Genomic DNA, 21908 nt, shown 5'->3' on the forward strand with positions numbered 1-21908 from the left:
ATTTTCAGTTAAAGGCATTTCATTATTGAGTTCAGAGATGTCATTGTCTAGATCAGTTTAGTTTAAATAGTATCTGCTAAATCAAACTGACGATAATCGCTAGAAATTAAGAAACAAGAAAAGAACAAAGTTTGAGTGAACCGAAAGAGTACACTCGTTCAATCACTATCAACACTAACAACAGCTCAACCGGGAATAAGGTGTTCGGATTTAAGTTCAGAGAATAACAGAAACTACGCTTAAACTTCAGCTTTCGAATAAAGATTTAAGAGCCCAAAATAAAAATAAATAAATAAATACAAATAATAATACAATAATATATATAAATATAAAAATAGAGTAAAAATATATAAATTATAAAAAAAAAAAAAAATAGATAAATAGACAAAAAAAACAACTCATTAGTTAATAAATAAAAATTCTTAACTTATCAAGCTAATCACTTAGAAGAAACAGTTGCTTATAAATCAGAACGCACAGGGCTTGGATGAAATTACACACAAAAGGATGAATAAACACGATGGAAGTATACATTTCTGGTGAGCAATGTTGATGTCTCTCAAATGTTATCTGATGTTGCATGACGGCTAGCATACACGTAACTTGTTTTGTTGGCTTGTGTTAAAATAATGCATTGTTTGTGTTCCCCAGCTGAATCATACTCTGTGTATTTAAATTGTAAATATTTCTCGTAACACTGTCTTGATTTTTATCAGGGCTGTTGCACAACAGCTCATTCCTGGGCCATGGGAAGAACAGTCAGGCTTGGATGTTGAGGTAATATTAATTTACAGTACAATGAAAATATACAAGAAGAACATGTATAAGATTGACAATCATTGTAAATTCTTCATAATGGGTGTCCTTTCTTCAAACAGGGACTACCCCTACAACATTTTGGGATTGACTGTGGAGTATTCATGGTTATGGTGAGTTGCCAAGCTCATTTTCAGGATGTTTATTGATGTCCACACAACATCCATTGTGTCCACACCATGTCCATTATGCCCATTAACGCTATTACTGAGCACCTCATTTTTATTCATATTTGTGAATTTTTGCTCATACACAGACATGGCAAAATAACAACCTTTCTGCTTTTACAGTATGCCTGGTACATAACTATGGAGGCAGCATTTGATTTCACCATTGAGAGTGAAGTCTTAGTGTTAACAATGTTTAATGTTAATTGTTTTGAATTACAACTGTTCTTATGTTCCACAAACCATTATTTGTATTCTTAATCAATTAATTAAAATTTGAGTGAGAGAGAACTAAGGTTGTATCATCAGCAAACATTACTGGAGTAAGAATATTTGAGGTCATTTATATAAATAAGAAATAGTAATGGTCCAAGTATGGACCCCTGAGGAACCCCACAGAGCAGACTTGCTTTGCTAGAATAGCAACCCTTATAACAAACAAACTGTCTTCTATTAAAAATATAATTCATCAACCAATTATATGTAAAATTATGAAAACCATATTTATACAATTTATCCAATAAAATGTAATGATTAACTGAATCAAAAGCTTTTGACAAGTCTAAAAAAAATACTACAAGCAAATTCTTGATTTTCCAGTGCAAGGGTAACCTTGTCAATCAGGTGAAGCAAAGCCATATAAGTAGAGTGTTTTTTTCGGAATCCATATTGATGTTCAGGATGACATGCCATATCTGAGGAGGTGGTGGTGCAAGGTTTTGCTGGAGAACCTTGAGATTGAGGGGTACGGTTTGTGAAATGAAAAGTAGTACATTTAATAGATACTACTATCAAAGTGGGAAAGCAGGATAAACATATTTGGTCAATGTCAATTACAGACATGGTCGAAGATTTGCACATTTTACACAGGAAGGCAGGAAGATGGGGGAAGGAATCTGCCACCTCTCTTTCATGTCCCTAGGAAAAGGAGACCCAGCACTTTGGTAATATTTTGGTGAAAAGTAGTGAAAGTAGCATGTATATATATGCAGCTGTTTCCTAAACAATCTGTTTGTTTATGTTTGACATTTTGCAGGCATGCGTTAATAATCACTTTAATGTTGATGAAAATGGCTTGACTTGACTGTATATTACCGGTAAATCATGTTTCATATCTACAGTTGCCAGATGACATTCTCCAGAGTATCCTTGCCTTTGTAGTTCTAGAAGATGGCTGCTCTGCAATCCTCAGGCTGGCCCTGACATGCCTGACTGCCCAACACTGGTAATATAGTTTTTTTGTTTTTACAGATTTGCCAAGGAAAATATTCAAGCACCTGTTTCGAAGAGAGCCAAAGCAAATAAGCAAGTAATCTACAGGCAGTCCACTCTGGCATGGAAAACAGAGACTGATGTTGATACGATTCCACAGACTCTGCGATTCCAGCCTGCACAGGAAACTGGACCTCAACTGACATCTGCTGACTCACATTCTCCCATGAGTCTATTTAAACTTTTTTTTAGAGAAAGTGCTGTGTCAACTCTGTGCCACAACACCAACGCTCAGGCTGCCAAGGCAACTGCAAAGGGATGCAAATATAAATGGACAGATGTAAGTATCAGTGAGATGTACCGCTATATTGGACTCATTTTTTACATGGCCATGGTGAAGCTGTGTTCCATCAGGGACGACTGGCGACAGAGCAGTGTTTTAGCTGTGCCTTTTACAGCTACATTTATGTCAAGGGATAGATACCGGATAATTTCATGGAATGTGCATATGAGTCACCCAGATGCAGACAAGGAGAATGACAGAAAGAGGGGCACAGCTGAGCATGACCGTCTATTCAGCGTTAACAACATTGTCAGCCAGGAGCATTTTCAAGAAGTGTGGTTGCCCCCTCTTGTTTTTTTGTGGGTAATCTTACTCTCTTCCATTTCCAACATGAAACTTTTGATGGTTAAAGATGTTAATTTATTGTCTGAATTGTGACTTAATGTGCTGTCATAACTGTGTTTTGATTTTGAACAGGTGTAGTGAATTGGAAAAGATATTCAAAAAGAATATAGTATAATATGTTTTTTTTTTTTTACTCCATTAAAACAGTTAAATTGTGATTAAAAAATGATAAAGACAGCGCTGTCGTGTCATAAACTGTAAAAGCTTAGTTTATTATATTATTAATACCAAGGTAAAAGTACCAAAGATAGAAGTACAGAAAATATCAACATTATGTACAAAGAGGTGACATTATATGCAAAGCACCGTTTATACATGTGTATATAACAATTAATAAATATTACAAAACGAAAGCTTTAACAAAATAAATGAAAAAGTTGAACTGTTTTAAAAGTTTGCCCGGACAACATGGCGGACGCGTCGCTAGTGGAGGTGACGTATTTCCGCTCTTGAGTGGAGCTCCACGCACCCCTATGTCTGCAGCCAGAACTTTTATTATAGTTTAGTTTATTTTGCACAAGGGTAAATATATACAATAAAAAGCTCAATACAACCTCAATAGACTCCATAATATTTTTTGATAAATCCTTTGGGTATATATTTTTTTACCACTAAAAATGATACAACTTGATTTTGTTATATTTAATGATAATTTGTTTAAATTAAACCAATTTACATAAGCAAGTAAACCATTATTTGCATTCTTAATGAATTAAAATTTGAGTGAGAGAGAACTAAGGTTGTATCATCAACAAACATTACTGGAGTAAGAATATTTGAGGTCATTTATATAAATAAGAAATAGTAATGGTCCAAGTATGGACCCCTGAGGAACCCCACAGAGCAGACTTGCTTTGCTATAACAAACAAACTGTCTTCTATTAAAAATATAATTCATCAACCAATTATATGTAAAATTATGAAAACCATATTTATACAATTTATCCAATAAAATGTAATGATTAACTGAATCAAAAGCTTTTGACAAGTCTAAAAAAATACTACAAGCAAATTCTTGATTTTCCAGTGCAAGGGTAACCTTGTCAATCAGGTGAAGCAAAGCCATATAAGTAGCGGTTTTTTTTCGGAATCCACATTGATGCTTATAAATAATAGAATTTGAGTCTAAGTGAGAAAGAATCCGCTTATATACTATTTTTTCAAAACATTTTGAGAAACATGGCAAAATAGATATAGGTCTATAGTTGTTAAAACATTGCGGATCATCTGCTTTCAACAGAGGAATAATTTGAGCTATTTTTAAATCCTCTGGTACAATGCCTGTTTTCAAAGAAAGAAAAAAAATGTGAACAAGTGGCTGCAATATTGAACATTTCACCTGTTTGACAAGAAATACAGAAATATTATCATGACCAGCTGAAGATAATTTTAATTAATCAATAATTTCACTTATTTCCTGAATTTCCGGTGGCTTAAAATAGAGATAATAGGAAAGTTTCCTGATATATAGCCCAGGGGTACACCATTACCAATAGGGATATTATTAGCTAATTTATGACCGACATTAACAAAAAATTCATTAAATTTTTGAGCTATGTCAAATGGATCATTAAAATAATTTTTGCCATCCACAAAGTCTGAAGGTATTTCTGAGTTGGTCTTTTCTCTTTGCAGCAACTGATTTATTACTTTCCATGTGGATTTAATATCATTGGAACATTTCTTAAATCTTTTTTGCTGATCTAATAGAATGGTTATATTTATTTCTGTAAGATTTATTAACACCATAGATGAGGGGAGTGGGATTTAAAATATATTTTCTATAGAGTTTGTTCTTTGTCTTCAACATTTTCCGTAAACTAACTGTAAACCAAGACTTAAGATTTATTAAAACTAGAACTAATAACAGTCAGAAATTGTTGATATGCTCTATCAGCATCATATTCCTTATACAGATCATCCCAAGAAGTACTATAAATCAGATCCTTAAATTTAGAAATATTTAACTTACTCATAATTCTCTTTTGCTGAATTTCGTTTGATAGTTTAACCCTGTTAACCCTATTTTCAGAACAGTGAAATATAGGAAAATGATCAGACAAGTCTGAACATAACACACCAGATTTAATTCCTTGACTTAGAGTATTTGTTAAAATGTTATCAGTTAAAGTTGCAGAATTTTCTTTAACTTTTGTAGGTTTATGAATAAGAGGAAAATAATAACTAGAGTAAAGAATATTTAGGAAATCTGCTGTAGGGGTATCAAATTTCTTTTTTAGGAGATTTATGTTAAAATCACCCAAAATATAACAATATTTATGCTCATTGTTTATCAAATCAAGTAAGTTGGCAAAAGTATCATTAAAATATTGAATATTGGAATCAGGTGCTCGGTAAATAACACCAACAATAATATTTCTTCCTCCATGACCAATTGAGAGCTCAACAAATAAATGTTCCACATTAATTCTATCTGAATATAAGGCGAGATCATCCCTAATTTTAAGTTTATAATCTTCATGAATAAACAAAGATACTCCACCTCCCAACCTGTTCTTTCTAACACAATGAACACAGTTATATTTACATAATTTAAACATTTCTCTGGAGTTTTCATTTAACCATGTTTCAGATAAAGCAATAATAGAAAACTGATGTTTAAGTAAAGATAAATAATGAATAAAATGGTCATAATTCCTAGATAAACGTCTTATGTTCAAATGAAAAGTAGAAAAAATATTAGAAGGCAAAGATCTACATAAATCATTAAACTGATTTTCCGTATTTAAAAACTACAAGAGTTTGAAGCATTCAATGATGAAAAATTATTTAAATCTGGGTCAACATCCAAGTTATAAGAATCAACTGTAGAAAGATCAAATGGCTTAAAGGTCTCAGTTTCAAAAACAAATTTGTTGAAATCAATAATGTATATAAAGAAATATACAATAGATTTGATTAACTTATCAAAATACAACAAATAACTAATAATAAATCTATTGAACCAAACTCTGAACACTTGCCTTCCTTTGTTTTGGTGGATTTTGGATAGGTGGATGAACAATAAGTTTGTCGTATTTCAGATATGAAATGTCACCTCTTTCTCGGGCTGCCTTCATTGCTGGAAGTAATTCTCTCCTTCTTTGCCGGATGGTTTCAGGGAAGTCCTCATTAATAAAAATGCCAGAGCCCTTTAAGTTCTTTGCTTTATCCAAAACTGCAAGTTTATCTTTCAATCGCAAAAATCCCCAACTCTATGAGCCCAATCCAACTCTATTTTCCGATGATCCAGCTGTAATTTTTCACTGAAGAGTTTTCTCACTTTTTCTTCAGATTCAGACACCTTTTCTCTTACAGACTCCTTAATGCCTTGCACGACAATATTTTGGTGTCTTGCCTGGCCTTCCAGATATTCTGTCTTGTCTGAAATTGTGATCAAACGTTTGCAGATTGTGTCCAGATCTGTCCTGGTTTCATTACAATTTGAAGACCATGTTTTACATGAGATTTTAAGATCAAGTTCTTTTTGAGTCATTTCTAGACTCACCTTAAAATCATAAACTTGCTTTGACAAATCCTTCTGTTTGAGGAGTCAACAATGATTTGTACACACGTTTTGAAACTTCTTTCTTGTTGCTCGAGCAAGGTTCTAAGGAAGTCTTTTTGCTGTTCCAACAGTTCACGCACTTGGTGACATATTCCTCGGTGCTGTTGTTTGTAGCCTTAGGTGGCATGGTTTGATCAACAAGGCCTATTAGGCCCAAAGATCTCCTAAAGCCAAAAACCTCCACAAAATACCAATAAAATCCACAATTTTTTCAACGTAGATTAGACTCTTCTTAACACAATCTTCAAAAGAAAAATTTGACTTTAGGCAGGATTCTTCAGATTCCAGTTTGATTGAAAACCTTACACAAGTTCAGAAAAACTCAGTGGCAAACATCTTGTCCTAGTCATCAGGAAGCATGTAGAGGTTGCTATCCATGCCTACTATGTCTTTTACAGGTTATATAACGTTTATTGATAGTTTTCAGTCACGTGACCGACTCGAAGACTTGGAGTTCATGAGGAGTGGGAGTTCATGAATCAGCGATAAGGCATCTGGTGCATAAAATTGTGGACTTGATACAGAGGATATCCTGCAAAGGAAAAATGAATTAAAAGTGCTTCAAGGCATTTATCAGAAGAATAACAGAACGATAGTTCATGACTTCAATCTTAAAGGGACAGGTGACCGGGAGAAGAATTGTTGAATTAAGTCATTATTTTTGCACATAAAAGGTATTCTCGTTGAATTGAACCACTGATGTAACATGGACTATTTTAACAATGTCCTATATGTTTAAGTGCTAATGGCCTGGGAACATTTCAGTTACATTTCTGTCTATGCAGGGTCAGAAAGCTGGGATTTTATCAAAAATATCTTAATTTGTGTTCCGAAGATGAACAAAGGTCTCACCAGTTTGGAAAAACACGAGGGTCAGTAATTAATGACAGAATTTTCATTTTAGGGTGAACTATTCCTTTAAGACTGAAACAAGAAGACAAGTAAATCAAGAATAGCTGAAACTGAAGCAAATATGCTTTCCTGAGTCTAATTCTGGTGATGTGCAAGGCATAAACTTAAAGAGTTACGCTATCAAGACAACTCAGAAATATTGATAAACCAGTCTAAAAATTCAATGTTAGTGCCAACCTGCTTCAGTAATGAACTTAATACGTAAATTGAAGATGCATAAGGCATAATATTGTGGAGCACAAATTAAAGCAATACAGTGATGATTTTCAAACTGGAAACGGGTGGATAAGGCTTATCTTAGCATTACATCCGTCAGACAAATTAGTGGGGAAATGAAAAACAATGTAAAGCAACTTTGTACACTAGCTGTACAAATATTTGTATTAATCACAAGATGGGCTTCCAGTAGATTAGATGGCAAGTGGAAAAACGGTGTTTGAGCAGTTTATTTTTGAACACTTTATTAGGGTTAGGAACATTTGCATAACGTTGTTTGACATCCCTTATAATATAGGCTTGTGTTAAAGCCATCACCTATTCTTATCTTTATTACAGTCAGGTTCTACACCTTCAACTTTAGCACTGCATACAGCAAAAAAGTCCTTTACAACTTTAAGATTTTTTTTTTTTTTACAATTTCACTAATAAGCAAATGTGTGACATTAATCATGTGACTATTTGAACAGACATGTTCTTCATTTAGAGCTCAAGATGCGCTTTATTACTATTTTATTAATAATAATAAAAACTGCTGCAGTATCTTGTTCAAAACACACAGATGAGTCAGAGAAATATGTGACGCAGTTTACCAGTCTGTGACTGACATTTTGACAGAGATTGCAAAAGATGGATCACAACGCAGCCAGCTGAAATACGCAATCCCTTAAGAAACAGCATTTACGTCAACATGGCTGCAGGAACAGACATACAAATTGTATAAAGTGTATAACTGTACAACCGTAACCACCTTACAACTTGTTGATAGTTCAGATAGCAACAACTGATGCAGCCGTGTCATGTGAAGCAATCACTGACCAGAATGACAACAACAGAATTCAATAATTAGTACTGTAACAACCAATAAACTAGAGTTTAAATGTAAACAATATTTTTGTTAGCATGACAACCTTTGCTATTTAACAATCCTCCAACTGCAGAAAGTTTTTATTGACTTCGAATAGCAGACAAGAAATCATCTTATTGTGAATTCATTGTTTTCAACAACCAACCAAAGTTTTGCACCACTAGACAAGTTTTGTGTGTGTGTGTGTGTATTCAAAAAAATTACATTTCATTTAGCAGATTAGGTACAATTGGAATTATGCACCTCAATTCTCATCAAAAACTTTTTTTATACACGGCATGCGATGCTGTATGCAAAAAAATCATGTTAGGAATTGTGTAGAGAAAATTCCAAAATTCCGTCAGAGTGATGTAGGATTAAAAAAAAAAAAAAAAAAACTATCTTGCACAATCACTGCAATGTTTTCCAAAACCAACTTGTCAGTGCAGTAGTGGAGTAAAGTTACCTGCATGACCCTCACATTGCATTAGTAAATCACAACAAACTCCATCAGCAAACCCTACCAGAGCCAGTCACTGATAACAGCTCACCGCTAAGTACTTTAGACAACAACTCCCATTAGGGCAAAGGGGAAGTGGTTTGTGGCCAAGTATACCTCAGTCGTTGTATTGAGGGTGGAGAGAGTGTTGGTTATTCACTCCCCCCACCTACAATCCCTGCCGGACCTGAGACTCGAACCCACGACCTTCAGGTTACAAGTCCAACTCTCTATCTCTATTAGGCCACGACTGCCATTAAACAAATTAGAAAGACAACATCAAGATCAAGACCCATTACATCTCTCTTTATTATATATTTCAATTGTATTCATTAAATATGCATTGTTAAAAACACAAAGATGAAAGTGGGAAGGTAATGACTGAGCAGATGTGAATAAATACCACTGGAGATAAAGAAAATCAGTATTTTGAATATCACAGATTGAACAGATCACAGTTAACCACACACCTAATGCCTTCACAATCTTCTCAATCACTGACTAAACACACTAACAAAAAATGCTGCATTTAGCATCAAAAGAGCTGATATCAAACTATGACCATAAAAGCATACAAGCATGATGAGCGAGACGACACAAAGAAGCAAAGCCTAAATGTTTAGAGTCTTCATGATCACACACGTGCGCACACACACACACACACACACGTACACACACACACACACACGTGCACACACACACACACGCACGCACACACACACACACACACACACACACACACACACACATCCAGCGCCAACACAAAAGCTTTTCGGTTTGTTTTCTTTACTTGGAGGGTAAGAAAGACTTCAGAAAAATATAGCAGTCACAGGATCAAAAAGGAAATAAAATCAGTTACTTAAAGAAACGCCTTATGCAGGATAGTGTTCAACTGAAACAACATACACATAGAACATAAATAGGGCCTAAAAAACAATAATACATATTTATGCACAGTAACATGGACAGACCTAAAAAAAGAAAGAAAGAAACCGGATAAATTCACTGAGTGTTCAGGAGTGCTTGAGTATTTGTTCATGCATAATTCAGTGTGACTCTGTATTTGTGAAGAGGACGAGGCATCTAGCTCAGGAGCTCCAGGTATGTGACAGGCACTTTGCCTTTCTGGTTGCCTCGCTCTCCAATAAGCCAGTCCGGGTCCATGCCAGGCACTGTGTATACAGTAATGAGCTACAGAATAACAGAGAGAAACAGAGAAAAAGAAAAAATGAAGCAGACATTTTGTTGCAATGGGCACAGTCCTCCAGACGCATTCACTACATTCAGGCATACTGTAACAGCAGACATGTATGAACAGTGGATTACAGACATGTATTAAGAAATACACATCTGCAGACAACCCTTTGACGTCTTTTGAGGAACAAGATTTATAGGCCTGCATATCAGAGACAGGTCTGGTTGAATCATATGACACTGTCTGGCAGGGTTTAAACTTATAACCTTTAGGTGACAAGCCCATTTCATTAAACAAATAACAATGTCAATAAACTGTAGCTTAAACTGACCATGATAGGCAAGAAACAAAAAAAGCACTAAGTATAAATAAAGAGAACTACAAAAGAAAGTAATTTATATAAAAAGAGAAGGGTTAAAAAATTAAATATTTATTTATATTTTTTATAATAACTACATTATAAATAGTTATAATAAAAACAATACATTTTAATATAATAAAATTTATTTAATTAAAGCTGCAGTCCGTAACTTTTTTTTGGTTAAAAATGATCCGAAATCAATATTTGAGAAAATACATAACCAGCCAGTGTTCAAAACTATCGCCTTACTTTAGCCCGATTCAAAATGGTAAGATTATAATAATATTTTCTAATTTGAGTTGTACGGGTAGGTTTTCGCGGGGAATTTGAGCGTGACACTGCGTCATTACGTCACGTCTGTAAACATAAAGAAGTTGTCCCGGTTACTTGGCTATCACACGTGAGTTTCCTGCAGGTGGCGGATTGTTTATAGCTTTTTCTCACAGCAGCTAGAATAATTAAATGTATAATTTTGATGGCGGATTGTAATCCAGAAAGAATTATGTATTTATGAAACTAATGAAATTTAATTATATTCCAGTTTTAAATGTGCTTCTGATTACAGATAGCCTGGAATCTCACAAGATTTGTATTTTAAAGAAAACCAGTTTGAAGGGAGCATCATTTGCTTTTTGGGTTAGAAGAATTTCTTAATATGAAATTCGATTGGCATGACAATTAGATTAGACTGTACAGAAATTGAAATCTACCTTTAATACAAACTATACTCATAGTCCCGCAATGCTGATGCTGTTAACATTAATAATTTAATAAAGCATAACAATAATAATCATTTGCACGGTTTGATGTGATATGAGCTAACCGATCATTAGATTTAATAAGCATTGGTAGCGAGATTTATTGTAATGCTTTTTTCCTCAGTTGGTCAGAACAAACGTGGCAGACTTGTTACTTACTTGTTCAGGTGGCAATATACGATGAACATTTTTATTTGGGTCATATATTCCAAGATGTAGACTAGAATCTGTGATTGCGAAGTACAGTAAACATCCACCTCAAAACGTTAGATTCATCCGCGCTGAAGCTGTACCGGAGTACAGCCCACGCAAGCAAGATAATTCCGCAAAGTAACTGCAATTCCAGGTTTTCAAACACAGATGGCGACAGAGGCAAAATTTACAGACCACAGCTTTAAATAGCTACAAATAGCTTTTTTAATCCCCAAAAAACCTAAACAGTCGCAATTATCAAGCTGTTTTGAGTTTCTGAGCAGTATGACGTCAGGCCCCGCCCACAACAGCATATTTCCACCCTCAGCTAGTTGTTCGCTGTCTGTCATTTTTTCCGCACTCGAGCAGCTGTAGCTACATGTCTCGTAAGTAATTCAGGTGTTTTATAGTTGGATGTAAAAGTGAACATAAGGCTGGTTTCACAACGCAAGCATTAGCAGCCACTGCTGTGACGCTGTACAAACTCTTCCAGTGTGAATACTCGTGAGTCTGCAGCTACAGTGAAGACGTGAAGCTGACACAAAGCTCAAGCTTGCTGCGTGAAACATTGTTCTTTTTCTTCTGACATGAGAGCCACTGAGGATACGCTGGATAAATTTTGTTTTTGATGGAAGCGTGCCACAGAATACACAAAAACTGAAGAGGAGGTGGGTGAGCAGTAGCTCATTATCATTTAAAGAGACATTCAGCGAAACGGGTATCTGTGAGCTGTTTTTGACAAGGTAAAAAGGGTGTTGTTTTACATGACCATTACGAATTTTAACTAAAGTATGCTGCAGACATTTCATGAAGGCCCTAAATAATCACACCAACCTGTGAAAAATGGGCATCCGATGTCCCCTTTAATAAATACAATACATTCTCATTACAGTGCATACTAAACTTACTAAAATCACTAATACTGATATAATGAATGTTACCGACAGTGTTGGGGAGTAGCTAGCTACAAATAGCCATGCTACTAACTCAACTAAATTTTTCAGTAGCTTGACAGTAGCTCAGCTACTTTTAAAACAATGTAGTGTTTCCAGTAGCGAACTACTTTTTCCAGCAAACAGCAGTGTAGTGTGATACTAGCTACATTCTATTTTGTGAACCTGCAATAGACTGAAGCAGCACAGCATCTTGTTACAAGATCACATTACCGCCATCTATTGGTTCTATTTATCACACAGCGTCAGTAGTAAATGCTGCTCATCTCTGCAAGCGCTGTGATTTTGAGTTGCTAAAAAAAACAACATGTGCCAAATCTTCCCAAACTTTCTGAGAAGTATTTAATAAACCTGATGTCCAACAAAAGAGAACATTTAATGATAACATGATTTTAGTCCACAACATCAGTCATGAGTTTAAAATAACTTAATTTTCTCATCTGATGTGGCTTCTCATCACAGAATGAGGCAGAAAATATAATCTATACTGTAATAAAGGCTATGTCAATTAGCAATGGATTATAAATTGACTTTATTATTATGAAAAACCCAAGATGGCTTGAAGAACACAGATATATACAACCATATTGTGACGATATCATCACAGGAATAAATAGTATGGTATCGATTCAGTTCTTATGGAATTATTATTCTATGATGTCTTTCTTCTTCAGTAAAATGTTCATAGTGAGTACTAAGTATCATTAATTTTCATCGTTATGTAAAATTAATTAACTTTAAATGCACGCAGCATTAAAGGATAATATATATTTATGTAGTTCCTGTCATTTGATTGGTTACACGGCGAGTCCAGCCTTCTGATATACCTTTATTAGGTGATGACGTCCGTTTGGCAAGATGGCAGTGGCCAAGTGGCAAGCAGTAGCTCACGGAGCTCTTTCTGAAGACTCGCGCGGTGTTTCTGTTGTTTTACCCGCGTTGAAAGTTAAGTCCGTCGGCGATTCATAGCGATCTAATAACTTCTCACTGCCTGGATTATTCATCACTTCATCACATGTTGCTGTGTGTCACGCGGATTGTTGTTTAAACGCTGCAAGGATGCCGTCAAGCAAGGTGTATTCTGACCGGGACGGATGGAGCGGGAGTCGGAAAACTCAATCGTAACGCTCAAAGAGTTACCGAGTCGCGGACTCGAACCGGACTTTCAAGAAAATGAGGTTGTGAGTAATTACAGCAGCGGTGGATACTGTTGACTGGTGACTGACTATTATTATTATTACCCGTTTTCTGTTGGGCCCCTTTTCTATTGAGAGTTCATGCTGCTGGATTATCAGAAACTGAATTGAATGGGTGATCTGTTTGAACTGATCTGTTTCTCTTAGCTGGATTATACGACGTATATTGTGGACACTTCTAATGAACTGATTGCTCTCCTTTTCTGTGTTCTAATTGTGGTTTGATCTTTGGCACTTTGAACCTTGAATATACTGATTTGAAAATTGAAAGGTGATTTGTGTTCAGTTGTTTTCTCTCTATGTTGATGTGTTTTTTGTTTTTTTGAAGGTTTATGAATTTCCTAACTCATATCTATGTGGTATGTGGCTATTTAGATACATAGGCCTTTGTAAGTTTCTTGACTGACTTGACAAGGTTGGTTTGACTAAATGACAGTGACCCTGTCTGGCACCCCAGCAATTAAATGAAAAATTATAATAATTTAGTCAACCAAGACTAGGAAACAGTCCTTTAAAAAATGGCACCCCAGATGGGACCCTTTGGAACTTTCACTTCATTTTTAAAAAAACAAAAACGCAATTGAACTGTTGTAACAGTCCTTTAGAAAATGGCTGACCTTCTAAGTGAGTCATGTCATGAATTGGAGGGAAATGGCAATCAGGCCACTAATAAAGCCTTGAAAGAGGATCTTATGGACTTGATGGCTTCTGATCAAGAGGAGATTCAAACATGTGTACCCAACTCACCAGAATTTCAGGTTTATTCAACTCATGATACCTTGCTGGATATGGATTTAACAGGAAGCTTTGATATTAGACCCCCATTATCTCCAATTTTGCAACCCACATTGGGAGAGACTGGGTTTCGAGACACTCTGACGCTTCAGCAATTGAGTGAAATGAACCATTCACAATATCAGAATTTGAAGGACACATTTTTAACAGAAATGGGAGAGTTGAAGCAGGTTGTAGACTCTTTCACTGTGAATATGAATGTTGCATTTGAGAAACAACTAACTGAAATGAAACAGCTAATGGGTAATCAGTTTGAATATTTCCGGAAGGAGTTCAATAACTTGTTGCATTGGCGATTAAAAAATCACCATTCAGAGGTATTGAAGGATTTCAATGCTGTTATGGAACCAATGGCCGCTACGTTGGATCTAATTCAAAAAACAACTGATCAATGTACTCATCAAATGAACACCTTTATTGCTGGGCCAAGTACCAATGAAACTTTACAGATAGAATTGCATCAGTGTACGCAACATCTTCAACAATTAACTCTGGATATGGAAGTTTTTAAATCATCGCAGCAGAATTCCATGAAAGCAAATGCTTCCGTGCAAACAATTCTCTCCCCGTCTTCTAATGTTGTAGACCTTCCAGTGGTGAATCCCAGGTTGCAGCGACTTCATTCTACATTACAATATGGATCAGGTGATTCTGAGAGTAATCTGGGCAATGAATTTGCTGCCACTACTGTGGAAGGGAGAGGACGTTTTCTGGGAAAACAGCCCATTAAAATCCAGTTTCCATGCTTTGGTCGTCTAGAAGATTGTGATGATCCTCTGATTTTTCTGGAGAAATGTTATGATTTCATGGCTCTCCATCCACTCTCAGATGAAGAATTAATAGCAACATTTAGGAATGTGCTCCATGGAACTGCTAGAGACTGGTGGGATGTTGCTCGACTTGAAACAACTACTTGGTTGGAGTTTGAATCCAAGTTTCTTGCTGCTTTCTTGTCCGAAGACTATGAGGATGAGTTAGCGGAGAGAGTAAGAACACGTGTACAGCAAGAAGGTGAGAGTATAAGAGATTTTGCTTACATGTATCGAGCTCTCTGTAAACGCTGGAAGCCACAAATTGCTGAGGATGAAGTCATAAAGTTAATTTTGAAGAACATTAATCCTCAGCTGGCCAGTCAACTTCGCAGTAACGGGGTTACTACTGTAGATGGTTTAGTCCGTCTGGGGCAACAACTGGAAAAGGACAAGGAAAACCAGCTACAATACGAACAACGGAAAAAACCTTGGAAATCTAGAGCAAGTAATCCTGCTTCTGCTCAACTGAGTCCCCCGTTGGTAGTTCCAGCACTAGATGTTTCTAAAAATCCCTTCTGTTGGCGGTGTAAAGGCTCTCATTCTCCAGCTTCATGTTCCCAGATTGGTTCTGGTAAAAATAAAAATTATAAAGGACAGCAAAGTTCAAATTCTGTTAAAAGTAACTCTGTAAATCATCCTACTGTCAGCACTGTCAGTCATAGGGAGTCTGTGTACTCACCTACTCATCCCTTCTCATCATCTCTCCCTCAACAGTTGATTGTACCTGTAGGTATTGATTTGTGGAAAGGTCATGCTTTGGTCGATACTGGATCTTCATATACCTTATTAAATGAGAAATTGTGGTTAACTATGGGGTATCACATTCACCAACTCAAACCCTGGACAGAGGGTCCTATTTATTTGGCTGATGGAGGAGCCAGACAGCCATTAGGATGGGGCGAAGTTCAATTTGTAGTACAAACATTAACTGTAACTTTACCTGTGGTTATTCTGGCCTCTCAGATGCTGGCCTTTCCTGTTGTACTGGGTTTGGATTTTCTTTTCTTTAGTGGTCTGCAAATGGATATAAGGAATAATGTCTACTGGTTTCAGTCTGATCAGAAATATTCTTTTTTGAAGAATGTTTTTGTTCATGATTGGCATAATTCCTTTCCTCTAGCTCTTTTTTCTGCTCTTCCCCCTGCTATTATAAAGGAAGAATCAGATCTTTTGCATGTGGCATGTCAAAACACCTGGCTTGATGAAAGAGGAAAGGAACGTTTTTTAAGACAACTTCAGCAGAATTCAGATGTCTGCACAGATGTCCTTGGAAAGACAAGTGTCTTAACCCACCAGGTTTATGTTACACAAGATATACCCATAAAACAAAAACCATATCGTGTTTCTCCAACCAAACAGAAGGTTATAAAGCAGCTCATCGATGAGATGATAGATGCTGATGTTATTGAGTCTTCTTCTTCAGCTTGGGCCTCTCCTGTGGTCCTGATTCCCAAGAAAACTGGTGGTTATCGTTTCTGTGTGGATTATCGAAAGTTAAATTCAGTGTGTCAGTCAGATGCTTATCCATTACCAACTATCCAAGAAATTCTGGAGTCTTTAAATGGTGCTGTTGTGTTTTCCACTCTGGACCTCAACAGTGGATACTGGCAGGTTCAGATGGAGAAGGATAGTCAAGATAAAACTGCCTTCATTTGCAAGCAAGGGCTATTTCATTTTAAGGTCATGGCTTTTGGCCTTAAAAATGCACCAGCAACCTTTCAAAGGTTGATGGAGAAAGTCCTAGGAGAGTTGCAAAGGAAAAATTGTTTTGTTTACTTGGACGATATAATAATTTATTCTCCATCAGTGGAACAGCACTTTATGGACATCCAGGCTGTTATGGATAAATTGAAAGAGGCCCATCTGACCGTTAACATGAAGAAAACGCACTTCTTTCGGACATCTCTGAAGTTTCTTGGTCACACAGTGTCTGCTGAAGGAATCCAGGCAGATCCTGAAAAAACAAGAGCTGTTCAAGAATTTCCTGTGCCAAAGAACATCAAAGAAGTCCAGCGATTTTTAGGCATGGCCGGTTGGTATCACCGGTTTGTACCTCATTTTTCTCAGGTGGCAGAACCTTTGAATGCCTTAAAAAGGAAAGGTGCTAAATTCCTATGGACTTCTCAATGTCAAGCTTCCTTCAACACCCTTAAACAGCTTTTGGTGTCGTCACCTGTGCTTGGCCATCCTAATTGGAATTTGCCTTTTGTTGTTTATACCGATGCAAGCGAGGTAGGCTTGGGAGCAGTCCTGGTTCAGCAAACTGGGCTGGGTACAGAAGAAGTCCTTGCATATGCCAGTCGAACCTTGAATCAGGCAGAAAGAAATTATACCACCACGGAGCAGGAATGTTTGGCTGTTGTATGGGCTCTTGAGAAATGGAGGTACTATCTGGAAGGAAAGTTTTTTATTGTTGTTACTGATCACTCTTCCTTGATGTGGATCTTCAAAACTCAGAAGCCTAACACTCGTTTAATCCGGTGGGCACTTCGACTCCAAGAATTCAGTTTCACAGTGGAGTATCGGAAGGGGAAGTACAATACAGTCCCTGATGCTCTGTCTAGAGCTCCTTTGGACATTGAGGAGTCAGGAGTACTAACTTGTTCCACGGTTTTGTCCCTGAAGTCCAAATCGGAGAAAACCGAGCACCTGCCCCTGCCTATTACAGATTATGACATCTGGAAAGGACAACAGACAGACTCAGACATTCAACATTTGTATGAACAAATAATGGAGTCCGGGGAAGTCACTGTTAATTCCTCTACAAAATTTACCATACTAGAGGACAAGGTTTACAGAGTTGTCCAATTTTCACACAAAATTGTGTACCAAGTGTATATACCAAAGGCTCTTCGATCTCAACTACTCCAGTCTCTTCATGAAGACCCTCTTGCTGGTCATTTGGGCCAGTTTAAAACCTGCAAGAGACTTCAAGCTTTGGTGTACTGGCCAAATTTAAATCAAAATGTCAAAGAATTTGTGCAGAATTGTCATATTTGCCAGCTTTATAAACCAGAATGCCGTAAACCGCCTGGCTTTCTGCAACAAACCATTGTACAACGGCCATGGGAGTTACTTGGAGTAGATTTAATGGGTCCGTTTCCCAGGAGTTCTTCAGGGAATGTCTTTCTGTTGGTTTTTGTGGACTACTATTCTCGATGGGTGGAACTTTTTAGCTTGCGTAAAGCTACAGCTGAAATTGTCTCGCAGGTTCTTATCAGAGAAATACTCACTCGTTGGGGGGTTCCAGATTACATCTTGTCTGATCGAGGACCTCAGTTTGTATCTTCTGTGTTTCAGGAACTTTGTACATCATGGAACATCGGGCACAAAATGACAACTGCATACCACCCACAGACAAATCGCACTGAAAGAATAAATCGTACACTTAAAACCATGGTGGCCTCATACGTCAGTGATAATCATAAACATTGGGACAAGTTTCTTCCAGAGTTTAGGTTTGCTCTTAATTCTGCTGTCCATGAATCCACAGGAGTAACTCCAGCTGAGTTAAATTTCAACCGCTCCCTTAGAGGTCCTATGGATGTGTTACTGCAACCACGTGATATTTGTCCTGATGATTCCTGTTATGACAAAGTGACAGAATTACATCACATGAAGGAGTATGTGGAGAAAAGATTACATACAGCTCGTCAACGTCAAAAACGGAATTATGACAAGAATCGGAGAGAAATTGTGTTTAAGGAAAAGGATAGAGTTTGGATGCGTGCTCACCCTTATTCCAAAGCAGAGAAGTTTTTTTCTGCGAAACTTGCTCCAAAATGGCAAGGACCTTACAGGATAGTCCAGAAGCTGGGACCTCTGAACTATGAAATTGTCCTGGAGGACTCAGGAGAGGATTTAAGGGTAGTCCATGTCTCCAAGCTTAGACCCTGTTTCCCTTCTGCACAGGAACTTGAGTTGTTACAAAAACGTCGATTACAAGAACTCTTTAAAGAAGATAGTGATGAGGAAGAGTTCCTTGGATTTACTGAGAAAGAGATTTTGGGCCACTGATTTAACGCCTTTGCCTAAGGGTCGGCTTTTCTTAAGGAGAGGGGAGTGTGACGATATCATCACAGGAATAAATAGTATGGTATCGATTCAGTTCTTATGGAATTATTATTCTATGATGTCTTTCTTCTTCAGTAAAATGTTCATAGTGAGTACTAAGTATCATTAATTTTCATCGTTATGTAAAATTAATTAACTTTAAATGCACGCAGCATTAAAGGATAATATATATTTATGTAGTTCCTGTCATTTGATTGGTTACACGGCGAGTCCAGCCTTCTGATATACCTTTATTAGGTGATGACGTCCGTTTGGCAAGATGGCAGTGGCCAAGTGGCAAGCAGTAGCTCACGGAGCTCTTTCTGAAGACTCGCGCGGTGTTTCTGTTGTTTTACCCGCGTTGAAAGTTAAGTCCGTCGGCGATTCATAGCGATCTAATAACTTCTCACTGCCTGGATTATTCATCACTTCATCACATGTTGCTGTGTGTCACGCGGATTGTTGTTTAAACGCTGCAAGGATGCCGTCAAGCAAGGTGTATTCTGACCGGGACGGATGGAGCGGGAGTCGGAAAACTCAATCGTAACGCTCAAAGAGTTACCGAGTCGCGGACTCGAACCGGACTTTCAAGAAAATGAGGTTGTGAGTAATTACAGCAGCGGTGGATACTGTTGACTGGTGACTGACTATTATTATTATTACCCGTTTTCTGTTGGGCCCCTTTTCTATTGAGAGTTCATGCTGCTGGATTATCAGAAACTGAATTGAATGGGTGATCTGTTTGAACTGATCTGTTTCTCTTAGCTGGATTATACGACGTATATTGTGGACACTTCTAATGAACTGATTGCTCTCCTTTTCTGTGTTCTAATTGTGGTTTGATCTTTGGCACTTTGAACCTTGAATATACTGATTTGAAAATTGAAAGGTGATTTGTGTTCAGTTGTTTTCTCTCTATGTTGATGTGTTTTTTGTTTTTTTGAAGGTTTATGAATTTCCTAACTCATATCTATGTGGTATGTGGCTATTTAGATACATAGGCCTTTGTAAGTTTCTTGACTGACTTGACAAGGTTGGTTTGACTAAATGACAGTGACCCTGTCTGGCACCCCAGCAATTAAATGAAAAATTATAATAATTTAGTCAACCAAGACTAGGAAACGTTACAGCTGTTAGTGCTTTCTCTGTCAGAGCCAATACTATGTGAGACTTCAATACTATTTCTTGCCATAATGCAGCCATCTGTCACACAGTATTTTTGAGAAAATGCTTCTGTGTGCTTAATTTAAGTTACTAAAGCAATAGTCTTTGACACCATAATTGTATAGCATTTTTGTTTTTAATATTAAATATTTTACTTAAAACATTCCTTATGAATGCTTATTCAGTTATTTGTAATATACGGCGTTGTGGGAAAAAAGTAGTTTCAATTTAGCTAGCTACTTTTTGGTAGTAACTTGTATTGTAGCTAGCTACTTTACAGAAGGGTAGCTTGACTGTTGCTTAACTACTTTAACTTATGAGTAGCTTGTGGCTTATCAAGCAACAGTTTCAGAGTAGCTTCCCCAACACTGGTTACTGACTGTTAAAGAGGGAAAACAGACTTCCTCATGTCTTACCTCATCAGAGAGAAGGGAGAGTTCACTTGTATCTGCAGCATCATAGTCATACAGCACTTTGGCCTTGCGAGTGCCAGTGGCGGGAGGCTTCACCTCCTCAATCTTCAGCGTGCTGGACTCAAGTGCATTGGAGGGGTTTGGGGGACGACTAGGTGGAGAAGCCCCAGGCAGGGTGGCAGTGGAAAGGGGAGAAGGGCCTGCTGACACTCCTGACGTGGAGGCGTTCACAGCAAAAGCATTAGGAAACCTGGAACAGATTTAAAACCATAGTGTATGCAAATAAATATAAATATCTAGCTGTTGCTAACACATGACACAGATATTAAATATGATATAAAAAATCCCTTGGTCACATGAATGTATTCATTTAAATTTAGTGGGCAAACTTTCTTCCTTTTTCAGTGTGATGGAAAAAGTTACTCACGTATCCCCATTTGCACTGAGAAGAAAGGAAAAGCAGGAAAAAAAAAAAATCATCAGCTCAAAAATGATCAAGACGTTTTGTGATTTTCTTTTCTAGAAAAGCAGTTGCCATAAAGGGGAATGTGTAACTCACAACATATTTTACTACATCTCTCTATAATAAAAATAGACTAAAGTTACCAAACTGTCATGCAATTCAACTCGTGTAGAACATTGTCTTATTCGACTACAATCGATTTAGGACGGAGGAACAAATAGCTGTTTATGTTTATGTTGAAGTTTGCAGCACATCACTGAAGTTCTCACCTGCTCAGCTCTTTCTGAAGATCCTGCATGTGCTTGTGACACTGTGTGTAATAAGCAGCCTGGGCCTCCACAAACTCATGCAGACAGCGCAAGTGGTTCACCTGTGATGGAATTGCACAATTTTAAAAGTCTCTTTCCTTATTTGGAAAGAAATCTACTCTACTGTTCAAAAGACCGGGGTCACAATTTTTTAAATAATAAAAAAACCCCCAGATAAATCATCACAAACAGTAACATTGTGAAAAATTACGATATTTTTTTTTCCTTTTTTTACAATATATTTTAAAATGCAGTTTATTCCTGTGATGGCAAAGCTAATTGCTTCAGTCTTCAGTGTAGTATGTTCCTTCATAAATCAT

General features: G+C 37.0%; 2 protein-coding genes and 1 long non-coding RNA gene across 3 annotated transcripts in view; 1 reads left to right on the forward strand and 2 right to left on the reverse strand.

Moving 5' to 3' along the window:
- Positions 1-21908, forward strand: part of LOC306869969 (CCN family member 1-like) — a 1026947-nt gene that overhangs the window by 238637 nt on the left and 766402 nt on the right. The window lies entirely within an intron of this gene.
- The window catches only part of sh3glb2b (SH3-domain GRB2-like endophilin B2b), a 32551-nt gene continuing 19859 nt past the window's right edge, over positions 9217-21908 (reverse strand). The window contains exons 9-12 of the mRNA XM_079416795.1: positions 21550-21650; positions 21245-21259; positions 20821-21067; positions 9217-10116 (exon numbers count right to left, since the gene is read on the reverse strand). Coding sequence (XP_079272921.1) covers positions 10009-10116; positions 20821-21067; positions 21245-21259; positions 21550-21650 — 471 coding nt within the window. The 3' untranslated portion in view covers positions 9217-10008. The remainder of the gene's footprint in view (positions 10117-20820; positions 21068-21244; positions 21260-21549; positions 21651-21908) is intronic.
- LOC306869868 lies at positions 14766-19877 on the reverse strand. Its single transcript, XR_013784215.1, has 5 exons — positions 18923-19877; positions 18421-18771; positions 16128-16201; positions 15867-15969; positions 14766-15755 (listed from the first exon to the last, which is right to left on the reverse strand). It is a non-coding gene; the product is annotated as an uncharacterized lncRNA (long non-coding RNA).

Source organism: Barbus barbus (assembly GCF_936440315.1).
Source record: "Barbus barbus genome assembly, chromosome: 5".
NCBI classification, from domain to species: Eukaryota; Metazoa; Chordata; class Actinopteri; order Cypriniformes; family Cyprinidae; genus Barbus; species Barbus barbus.